The 12489-nt window shown below is 37.1% G+C and overlaps 1 protein-coding gene across 1 annotated transcript in view; it reads right to left on the reverse strand.

Moving 5' to 3' along the window:
* Positions 1 to 2962: 2962 nt before the first annotated feature.
* rbl1 (retinoblastoma-like 1 (p107)) overlaps positions 2963 to 12489 on the reverse strand; it is a 64932-nt gene continuing 55405 nt past the window's right edge. Inside the window, exons 18-22 of the mRNA XM_028812020.2 lie at positions 7378 to 7449; positions 5546 to 5633; positions 4594 to 4709; positions 3697 to 3861; positions 2963 to 3577 (exon numbers count right to left, since the gene is read on the reverse strand). Of these exons, the coding sequence (XP_028667853.1) occupies positions 3407 to 3577; positions 3697 to 3861; positions 4594 to 4709; positions 5546 to 5633; positions 7378 to 7449 (612 nt within the window). The 3' untranslated portion in view covers positions 2963 to 3406. The remainder of the gene's footprint in view (positions 3578 to 3696; positions 3862 to 4593; positions 4710 to 5545; positions 5634 to 7377; positions 7450 to 12489) is intronic.

The raw sequence follows: 12489 nt of genomic DNA on the forward strand, positions 1-12489 counted from the left end.
AAAACAGATTTTTTTTTTTAATTTATTAATAATGGGCAGCTCAATAATACTATTGACTTTGCTATCAGTAAATGACCCTGAAAGCAATCTTAAAGTATGAAATGACTTAAGTGTCTTGTTACTGCTGAGGTATATACTGGATAGTGAGATGCAGACTGTCTACATATGCACATCATGAATGTGTTAGCCTTAAAAAGTACAGGCCAGGACAGCAAGACACAATTGACTATATGGAGCAGCACTACAGTTTTACATGGCAATGACCAAATGTTAAAATCCAAGCCATGATCAATGAGAAAGCATCAGATACTCCCCTTATAATCCCCTCAGACCCTTAACAAGGTCAAGAGAGTTTGCAGGAAATTTCATGATCCCAAGAATATATCACTCCAGCTAAACAGGCTGTCCAGACACAGCTCAAACATTAAGCTGCAAAGCAACCAGCTACCACACAAAGTGGAGAGAGAAGAAGCAAGCCGAAATGCAGCGCTGGTATATTTGAAGAGCCTAAATCAGTATGTCACTTTACTAATTCTGCAGAAGCCTCCCTAGGAGTCTGAGAGTGTGCCAAAGTCTGTCTCAAATTCAGTTAAAATGGTCTCAGCTGAGCGCTTGCACTGTATTGAGGACATTTGTCAAAGGAATTAAACCCAAAACAGAATCTATACTACACTTAAAGCCAAGATCCTTCTTTAGAAAAGTACATGGACAGGCCCAAAAAATGATTTCAAAAAGTGTTTTGGATAACTTCCTGTAATTCCAGCTGACCGGAAGCCATTTCCAAAACACATTATGTAACAAAAACATATCCGTATATCAGGGTCCCATTAAATAAAGCAAAATACCTTGGAGTGTCCATATTTTCATGCAAATTTCTGAAGAGACTAGACCAAAAAAAAAAAAAAATTAATTAATTATCCACAACAGTTGAAATGCAGGACTATGAAAGAATGCAACCTACTGATAAAACGAAAAATGAAATTATGAATATAATCAGCAGAAATATGCATTATTAAAAAAAAAATATCAAGCAAACAGAAAAATTCAAACCCACAATTTGTTGATTCTCTTTTTGCATTGCTGGGCTGATGAAGTGTGTTCCATGGCACTAGGGACAGGGCAGAAACCAACTCTGAATGGGACAGAGGTCCATCGGAAAGGACACTCGCTTAACTCACTCATGCCTCCATTCAGGGCCAGTTTGAGGTGTAGGTGTGTGTGTGGATTAGAAAGAAGCTAAAGTACTGGAGAAAATGTGCAAAGTCAAATAGACCTGTCAAAGACAGCAACTAGACACACTGAAGAACCGAGCAATGCACTGCACATTAAAACAACTGCACCACCATGTCATCCTACTAATTCTACATTTTGGAAAGTGTTGAGTTCTTATTATATGGGCCAAGACACTTGTCAATATCTTGACATGGAAGTCCTCATCAGCGACATCACAGCCTGTTTTTGTGGACAACTACACATCTTTCTTCAGTTTTCCTACACAAATCAATGATCAGAAGGCAGTTGAGGGTGACCTGCTTAGGGCTAAGACTACTACATGTTAGCCAATTCATTTAACATCAGTCAATCAAATTCCAATTAAATTCTCTAAGCTTTCATCAAAAGAATTTATCACTACAGAGTATCAGTCAATGCTGTATGAATAAAAATGCTATATGATTAAACTTAAATCTATTACTACATGTATGAAGCCAGCCTTTTTGCAGTCTTAATGTTTTGCTTCAAATCTAGATGAACATTTAGATCAGTAGCACCGGTTTTCTGGAGCTTTCTAACCGGAGTCTGTCTGTGCAACCCTACAAATGCACCATTTAATCCAGGGATTCAGTCATCTTTCCTGCCTTATGATCAACAGCTTTTTATTTATTTATTTTTCTTTTTAAACTCTTCTTTTCCATTCTGTTCTTAGTGTCTGTCAAAATTATATTTGTTTCAACATACCTGGAGTTTAAATTTCACATGACTAAATTTTCATAGTACCTTCTAATTTTGTTTGCTTTGTAAAGTTCTCTGTAATGGTGGTGCATTAATAGCATACATAAAATAAGTTTGGTATCGTTCACACAATCTTTATATATTTTGCATTATTAGATCACTATACATTATTAAAAATAGTCACAAGAAAGTACATCTCCCCCTTACTCTCATAAAATTGTAGTCTGTTACCACAGTGCACAAAAATGTAAAAAGCAAGATGCCATTTCTTGTGATTTCCAAAAGCTAAATGTTCACTTATCAGTCCAAGAATACCACAAAGTCACCATGTATTAGTTTAATTTAAATTGTGTTACTTCAAGGGTGCAAAGATTGTAAAGTTTTGTAGGGATTTTTTTTGGGGGGGCACATACATTTCTAAAATTTGGTTACCTCAACCTAAGACAAAGGTGATGCAACTGCTGCATACAATCCTCCACAAATTAAAAGTATAATTAAGGTGTCTCAGACACATAAGCTAATGTCTAAGCAGTAAATTAAGGAACTAGACCAAAACTACATGAAATAAAATTTATAAAGTTCTTTGCTTTGATAAACCTAATAATTAAACTAATGTGTAGTTCATTAAGGGTAGATTTCATTGAAAACTTAATTCACACCCTACTGCTTGTTCAGGATTCAAAGCATTGTTTCAAAAGGAAAAAAAATACAATTAAAATAAATTTTATTATTGTATTCACAGAAGTGAACTGCACAAAAATTCAAATGCAGAATGAAAAAAAAAAATACTGGAGAAAAGCAAAGCCATTTTTTAATACAAAAGTAGAATAAAATAATCAAGTCAAAGTTCACCATAACATAAACTGAGTAGCTTAAATGGTGATGCACAGAACATTGACTTGCAATGTTGTAACTAAATCAAACTCTGCTGTGATATGCACTAGTAAATTGTGATATAAAGCCATTTTAATGTAAACCCCAGCTTTCCCCAAAAAAGAAGCCAGACAAGAGAGAACAATAAAAATTTAATGTCAAAACATGGCTACATTTGTAAATAGCACCAATTATATCAGAAAGATAACAGACAAAACATTTAAACAAGTAGCACAATATCTAAATAGTCTAGTTTCTTTTGCATCTCTGTACAAATGTACAAAGTTGTGCAGTGACTACACAATCTTTAGTTTAAAAAATTCACAAAAACGCTGGCAGTACAAAAGTTAACACAATGGTTTAATTTAGGTAAGGATTGCTTGAGAGTCAGACTCTGCAGGAATTCATGCTTTTGAAAGCGAACAATTGAGGACCCTTTACATGGGTCACAGTTTAAATATTTGGTGTGTTGCAACCTTTTAGTTCAGCTTTGCTGAACAAGATACCAAGGCAAGTGAAATTTGCTTCTTTTTTTAACCAGCTAACATATTTCAACAACAGAATCCTTTGTCGAACACATTTGTCAGTGGTTGGCCCGCTCACTAATGACATCCTGCAATCGCTTCAGAAGGACATCATCATTGTCTTGACAAAGTCTTTTGGCAGGAGATTCAGAGTCGCTGTCCATTGTAAATGCTCGTTTCCGACTCATCCGTTCACCTTGCTTAATCATACTGTTTATTGCTTGAAGATTCTGCAAACGAGAATTCCATGTTTTATATCAACATCCTAATTTCATCCATTTACATATAAATATGCTCTGCTTACAAACTTAGATCAAACAGGCGCACAAATAATGACAAGCTGACTCACCTTAGAAGGACTACCATTAAACTTGTAGGTTATGGCAGAGGCAGGGGAAGGACATGTGCCATTTTTATGGGGAGATACATAAACAGAATGCTTCTGGGATACACGTCGAGGAGAAAGTGGTTGTGACTTGACAGAAGGGAATGGAGACAAAGGAGGTGCTTCCATCTAAGGAGAAGGAAAAAGAAATTGAAAAGCCTGCGTATCCTCTGCAGAGTCATTTGTAATGTATAAAAGAATACACAGTAACAAAGCAGACATACTTAAGGCTGATTAGTCAGACACATGCAAAATAAAAAACACACACAACAACAAAACTTTTAATGTGCTGGTAACTTCTCTGCATAGGTACTGGGGCAATAAATTCAAAATTATTTTTTGCCACATAATGAAAAGTAACTTGAAAATAATGAACTTATCTCTGTGCATACAGCTGTAATGTATTACACATATATACATCCATACACACACTCCTACAAACATATACATGGTAACCTGGCTGGTCTTCTAACCCGGCTATAGACTATGGAATTTCTTTTCATAAATGTTGCATTTACATATAGACTGGTAAATGTTGTGGAGTAGACTGATCTGTTGGTCAGCTCATTATCAGTAATAAATACCTCACTTACATACACCAAAAAGCACATTTCTATCATATTTCTACACAACCGTGTGTTTAATATATTACTTTGACGGATGTGGCACATGCCTCCAACCTCAAACAAAACATTTATTTCATATTATTCTTCTCCCAATTAACTACAAGATACAGAACATTGAAGAGATTTGGCTCTCTTAGTAGCACCTCATTTTTCGACAACAATGAAACAATATTTTGTTGCCTAAAAAAAAAAAAAAAAATCTAAACCTAATTGAAGATAGGCAAAACAATATTACCCTGTAATCTGAGCCAGTGATAGCATATTTTAGAGCAAATGCTTTCATTCGTAGCACGTACACCGAGTTATAAAACTGAATGAGATCACCTCTGTCTGCTGACTCGGAAAGATGGCCTGTAAAATAAAATAAAAAACTCAAAAGAAGGCCAAAACACTTTCTTTAGAGAAAACAATAATTACACCCTACACATTAAAAGCAGATGTAAATTTTGCAGTAGTGACAGAAGTTCATATCCTAGAAATAATCCAGCATCTTTACTGTTCTCTTTGGTTTATTTTAAGTTGAAATACATAAATAAACATGACACAGTCATTACTGCTTCTGTCGTACAGCTTCATTAAGCTGAATTAACTGAAGACAGTAAACTGAGCAAAAGTGTGCGTACGTGTTTGTGTGTGTGTGCTCTTACATTGACTGGTCTCTTATCTATGTTTATTTCTTGTCTTTCGACTCTGGTTTAGTATAATACTGCAATGGGAAAACTGGTTCAGGTAAAGAATGAACAAAATGGTTGAGAAAGGAATTTTAATAGCTGGTCTTTCTTATTTTGCGTGTTTTTTTTACTATACAGAAACAAAACATGACATGCACATTTGGCAGCCATTACATACAGGACGACCTTCTGTGTAAAAGCAAAATATACAACCGCATAGCAGATTATATGAAAATGATGACTGTAATAAGAAAACATTATCAGAATAACAAGAGTTTTAAAAAGATCCCAGCATGTATGTGGTTGAAAATTAAAGTAAGTATTCATAATCATGGTTAGTGTAGCAACTCCAGGGAAAACAAAACATAATATGCAACAGCCAGCAATTCTTGGCCATTACAGACTCCAGCACCACTCAGTACACTCTTCTAGAATCACCACACAATGCCATAATATCATGAAACAGTCAAGTAAAATGCAAGGACATTAGAAGGAGAGGGGAATCAAAAATTTTACCTTTAACATTTGTTATTACTTCTGCCTCACTGGTGACAACAGGCAAGGCTAAAACAGGTTCCTTGTTTAGAAGAACACTCCTATAGACCTGCCAAAAAAACAACACAAAAAACACAGACAATGAGTGCTAGAATGGCTAAAGTTAACGCCTAGAACTAAACAAACAAACAAAAAAAAAACAAACAAACACAGATATGGAAAGACATCTTTATTCACTTCTAGAAAGAAGGCCTTTTCAGCTAGGATGAACATTGAATCAGTTTCACTTTCCAACTCCAAAAAAGGGACATGCAAAACTATATTACAGGCTGGGTACATCTTTTACTACCAATGGTTCAACCTTCACTATGTATAGTTTCCTTATTTGTTTAGTAAAACTGACATTATGTTAAAATGGGTAGAATGAGTTATGCATATTTGGTCACAGTGAATGGTGTTATTTAAAAGTAAACATGTCTCTTTTGAATATATACTGGCAAAGTTGCATAGAATAAATATTGATTATGATGGGAGATTCTTGTTCTGGACTGTGTACGAGAACAAGACACCATGTCACAACTTGGCCATAGTAGTTTGAAAAAGTCTGTAAAAAGGCCATGTAGCTGAAATGTAAATAATAATGTCAAACATTAGGGCTCTGGCACAATTCAACCTTCAAAAATTATACATTAGTTTTATGTTCTCAAAAAAATCAGTTTTTGGGATGTTTAGAAGCTTGTCTATTGGATGATTTTAACTGGGAAAATGGGGATGAAGTACTATCACGACGGCCAAGTGTCTTTACCATGGACAGTGTAGTGTGGACCTTTTTTTAATTGAGGTGTGTGTTGGAGAATAAATGGATTAGAATGCAGTCTTTTGTGAGAGATGAAATTCAATTTTAGATATAAAATTGGAAATATTCAACTTTTTCCTTGTCTTTGAAAAATGGTGTTCTTGCTGAGCTTTGCTTTGTGCAGCTGACATTAGAGGAATAATAAGCAAATGAATACAGCATCTACATACATGCAACACATGAAAAGAACCCACATCATTAAATAAAATTTCTTTTAAAAGGAGTTATGCAAACCATATTGATACATTAAAACAATTGGGGATGAGGTAAAGCAGCAGATAAGCTTTAGGTTTGTCCTCATTACAGGAAAAACCGACACAGAACTTATTGGAATACAGGCTTTATTATAGAAGGACACATTACAACTTTCGTGTTTTTTCGTGTTTTGGAATGCTACTTCCTGTTTATCACTGAGCACCAACAGCTAGAATACTTACTGAACCAGGTAGCTACCTCTTTTACACCTAGACTAGGTCTTTCTGTCACACTGCCTGGTGCAGCAGATTTAGAACCATGCCAAACAGGAGAAGTCTAAGGACAATGCTCATATTCCATATATACAACATCTAAAAGCTTAAAAGTTAAACAATACAAGGATCAATCCAATCTGGTAAGAAAGTAAAAATTACATTGTGCAAAATTTAGACAGGTGTAAGTCGGTTGTAAAAAAAATATTAAGATTACAATACTAATGCTTCAAAAATCAAAATTAATAATAACTACAGTTTTGATAAAAAGTTAATACTTATTGCTGCTCTATCTGTCAAAAGGAATAGCTCAACTCAGTCTCCTAAAACTTGACCTTAGAATATTAACCTTTAAAGTAGGCCATTCAATCACATTTAAAATAATGTTGATATAGGAAAGAAAATATTTTTTTCCCTCCCAAGGGTCTATTTCTTGAGGAGCCAGGTAGTTTAGGCAGTCAAAAGAATGTCAACAGGTAGCAAAAAGTCAAACATGGGGGCTCTTCTTGACTTATTACATTGAAACTTACATGGCTAGAGGCCTGTGGTTGACTTCGGTAACACCTCATAATGTCTTGAAAGGATCTATCTTCTTTTGTTACCTACAAAACAAGTTAAACATAAATAAAAGAAATTATTAAATATCACACAGCTCAATGCTTAAATCAGTTGCATAATCAGCTTTCCTACTAAGCCATTTAAAAAAAAAAAAAGAAAAAAAAAAAGCTCACTGGGGTGGAAGAAATGAAAACTGAACTCAAGGAATCAGACTGTAAACTTCAGTGTATTGCAAAAGTTTTTAATAATTAACAAATCTGTTTTAAGCTGGAGCAAATAGATGTCAAGATGAACAGGATTCCAGAGCAGAATCGATCAATTCTTTTATTTAACCAGTCAATTGAGAGCAGGCTCATTTACAAAGATGAGCCAAATAAACAGTATACACTTTGCTGCAAATCAATCAATAACTTATTATCACACAGCATTACACATACTGCACAGTGCACAATGGGTCATCTTCTGTTTGGTGCATATATGTCTCAGTGAGCAGCAAATCAAGCGAGCAACTCAGAGCATCTTTTTACACACTCATTTCCCAAGTTTATTTTAATTTGATTCACAGTCCATCCATTGTAAAAGTAATTGAGCAACAGTGACAGTCTAGAATAGTGGGTGCACTTAGGAAAAAAAAATGCTTTATATGGTGAAACAGAGCCATCCAATGGTCATGAAAGAAATGTTCTCTATTCACAAATCACACGTTATTCTAGACACATATAGAAAATAAAATAACTTCACTAGGAGTATTTAAACACACAAAGCCCTCGGATTTTGATTTAACAATAGCCAATTGAAATTAAAGACAAACCTCATTCATTAAAACAGGAAAATGTGATATACTTTAATTATAAAACAGGCAAAGGGCAAAACAGTTTCATGTATTTGTTCTTTGATGTATTGATGCCCAAATAAATTTTCACCAGCAACACAAGACCGACTCATTTGAACGAGGGCTTGTGCTCATATGGGATAAGAAATTAACCTCCTCTTCAGCATGTGAAACACGTAAAACAATATATGGAATAATCTAAATCCATTGCTTACCTATTAGATATTCAGAGATTTTTTTCCTGATTTGTGTTTCTGATTATAGCTAAAAGATACAGGTTTAGGGCCTGAAGATTTTCTTTATCAGGATATTTCATGATTTCCCCTCCCTGTACACTGCTTGGTATTAGCCTAGCTACTGTTTATCCAGGCCTTTCTAAAACTAGCATGTGTGGTCAATTACCATGGGTTATGCAACAGCATAAAGTATTCCTGTAATAAACTCATTCAATCTGCTTCTAAGATTTCCCATGACTCATTTTGACTTTTTTTTTTTTTTAACTGACCAAGTGATTTTCTACATATTCATTTATATTAAGGTTGGGGGCTCGAAGGTGACCAAATACTGGAGTGCTTCGAGGAGAGGTCTGGGAACCATTCCTTTGTTATTCTAGCCACCTAAAGAGCAAAACCCTTTTGTAAAACACAAGCCACTCATTACTTTTTACTGTATCAATGTTAATAAACTACAGGTCAAAAGTTTTAGAAAACCTCAATTTTTACAGTTTTCTCCACAAATGTAGTCAGTTGAAATGAAATGAATGACCTAAAATGATTGAAATGCAAGCAGTAAACTGCCAGAGGTTTAAATTTAAAGTTTACATTAGCAAAAACTGAAAAAAGGAAATTTCAGAAAATTATAATTGGACATTCTTCAGGGAACAACTAACAGGGTACAACCTACAGATGTTTGGCAGCAATTAAAGTAAATTAAGCCTTTCAAGTTGAAGCAAACAATTTGCACAGGTATCCCAACCTTTGTTGATCACCTAAAACTCCTCCGTTTTGAAGCAGAGTTGGAACAAACTGTGTTGCTGCACCCTCTGAAGTACTTCTTGGACAATATTCTAGTGATCATGGCAATAAAACAACAATTAAGAAATGAAAGCAGACAAAGCATTATTACCCTTAGAAGCGTAAGCCTTTAATTACAGTAATTGCAAAAAAGTGTCAGTGAGTACACAATCCAAAAGCAACTAGAAACTGCAAGAACTTCTGAGAGGAAGATATCTGGCAGACCCAAAGTCACGGCGCAATCAGAAGACAAGTTTCTGAGGGTCACCAGTTTGCGTGATAGGTGCCTCACTGCACAAACCCTTCAAGCACAGCTCAACAGTGGTCAAAAAGAGGAGACTTTGTACTACAAGTTTGACAGGGTGAGAGGTAGTAAGAAAGTCATTCCTTAAAAGGACAAAATACAGCCTTGAAATACTGGTTGTGGACTACTGCAGACTGGAATAAATTCTTATGGACTGATGAATCAAAATATGAAATCTTCAGTTCATCACACAGGGTGTTTATGCGCCACCAAGTTGGTGAAAGGATGGTTCCTCAGTGTGTGACACCAACTGTCAAACATAGAGAAGGAAGTGTGATGGTCTGGGGTTCTTTTGTTGAAGGTGGAGTTGGTGACTTGCATTTTGAATCATAAGATTTACTACAGTTTGACTATTATATCAGCAAAATGTGGCTACTTTGATGAAACAAAAACTTGAATACATTTTGGTACACTTAATGATTCCTTGACGTATTTTATTTATTTGTCACGGTTTCTGTTCTGTGTCTTGATTTCATGAAACATTAAGACATTAAACTGCATGCATTTCCATAGAAATTGAAAAAACTGAAGTGTTCTGAAACTTTTGACCAGTAGAGTATGTATTTACTATGTAATTTTTTGCTCTCTACAAGAAAACAACTAACCAATGTCACACATGTGTGCATGGGAGGCAGCTAAAGGGCTCAAATGAGGGTAATTCCACACCAGACCAGGGGGTGGTGTAGTGCACTAACCCTTTCTCTCTTTCCTCTGCAGACTAGTTACAGGAAATCTCGCCTGGCTCAGATGATGTCGCTTCCAGCCCTGGACACCGATGACGTCGCTTCTGGTTCTGACACTGCTGACCTCACTTCCTATGCCTAACTATAAAACCACCATTTTGTTTTATCCCATCAGTTCTGTTTTGGACTCGATTCTGTATTCAACTCACATTTAATTGCCTACTTTTGCAGCCTGATTTTAAGTATATGGGTGGCTACCCCAAACCTTTTTTGTGGCATTTATCAGTTTGACAACTGGCATAGTCGTCGAAATGAATAGCTCCAATATGTACCAGAAGCAGGACCTGAAACACATCCCAGAAGATCCAATATCTGCGAATATCCAGGTAGGAAAGCACCATACCCAAGTTTGAGTGGGAGAGGTGTCCCGCAATTTGGAAAGACCAGGTGCTAGCTCCGTCCCAAGTACACATGACTGGGCAAAACAGATACCACGGGGAGAGTGTGGGATGGGCCAACAGGATTGGGCTGGTCCAGATTAGGGAGACTCAAGGGGCTTACTATCCTCTCTCGGAGGACAGCCACCTTCCTCACAAAGGCAGAGACCTTTGCTAAACGTGGGGGTGCTCCAGACCAGCAGGTGAAGTTATGGCAGTGGAGATTTGACAGAGATAGGCCAACCCACTCACAGGGCTTTTCCGTGTGGGCTAAGAGAACCAGATGAGAACAATGCCTGTGAAATAGTAGAGCAAATCGCCTGTAATTTTTATTAAAGGGCCTCCCAGAGTACATCACCCAGAAGGTCTGAGACAACCGTTTAAAAATATGATCAACCTAATCACGATAACTGAAGAGCTTAGGACGGCTTCACAATCTGGGAGGGCAAAAACATCCCTTAGTCAAACCTGGACGGAATACGTCCCCGTGTTACAGGCCCAACCTTCATCATTTGGAGCAAGCACCGGAGTCCTCAGATCCAGGGGTGCCCTATCTGCTCGGTGACAAAGGGGAATGCAAACGGATGGAGGAGGAAGGGTGTTGTGCAAACTTACGAATCCCCTGACGTTTCCATATACACGAGTGGTAATTGTTTATGGACAGAAAACCACAGCCTTGTTTGACTCCGGCAGCAAAATCTCCATTGTGGCTCGCCAATATGTGTTACCACGACAGTGGCTAAAACTTAAGACAAGTCTACCCTGCATCCACGGAGAAATCCGCTGGTACAGGTCAGCCTCATGTTTCATCGATTACGAAGAATCACTAAAAAGTTTACCTGCAGTGGTCCTTCCAAAACCCACTATTCCTGGTGATTCTGGGGCGAGACTGGTCTAAAAGTAAAAGCGGTTCAACATTTTCCACTCCTGCTACCTGATATCCTGAAGCTGTCCCTTTGCACACAGCCACTTCTAAAGCCATTGCACTGGAATTGGTAGGGGTCTTTGCGTGAGTCAGCATCACTAAAGAAGTCCTGATGGACCAAAGGACACCTTTTACCTCAGAGACGTTCAAGGAAACGGCTAAGTTACTTAGGATAAAGTCTGTACGGTATATCATCCTCAATCCAATGGTCTAGTGGAGAGGTTTAATCAGACTCTCAAACAAATGCTTCGCAAAGTGGTCAGTGAGGACGGGAGGAACTGGGATTAGCTCATCCCTCTCATCCTTTTTGCCTTTCGGGAAGTCCCACAAGTCTCCACAGGTATCTCACCCTTTGAATTATATGGATGACAAACATGGGACATATGACATATTCTAAAAGAGTGTTGTGAGGAACTTGCATTACCCTCTACAAATATATTGTGCAATTACGCAATATATTCGGAAGGATCTGTCCCATTCTAAAAACTCACATGGTCATATGTGATTGAGGCATGTCTCTACGGGAATTCCACCCAGGGGATTGTGTCATGGTCATTGGCCAGTAATTTGGAATGTGAGGTATGGACAATTGGCAAGGTCCTTATTAAGTTAAGGAGAGGAAAGGGCTCATTGACTATCTGGTAAAACAGTCCAATAATCAACAGAATGAGCAGGTTTATCATGTGAACCTGCTAAAACCGTGGAGGACAGGGAGCCGAATCCTTCCCTCCAGCCAGCACCGCTCATTCTTTGCTTGTAAAAATGACCTTAAATTCGGACCAGATTTGAGCCCCAAACAACGAAGGGGATTAGAATCAGTTATTCTGTCTGTCCCAGAGGTAGAGTGAAAAACCTGGTAGGACCCCTCTGATTGTGCACGATATTGTGAC

Source organism: Erpetoichthys calabaricus, chromosome 10, assembly GCF_900747795.2.
Source record: "Erpetoichthys calabaricus chromosome 10, fErpCal1.3, whole genome shotgun sequence".
In the NCBI taxonomy this organism is placed as follows: Eukaryota; Metazoa; Chordata; class Cladistia; order Polypteriformes; family Polypteridae; genus Erpetoichthys; species Erpetoichthys calabaricus.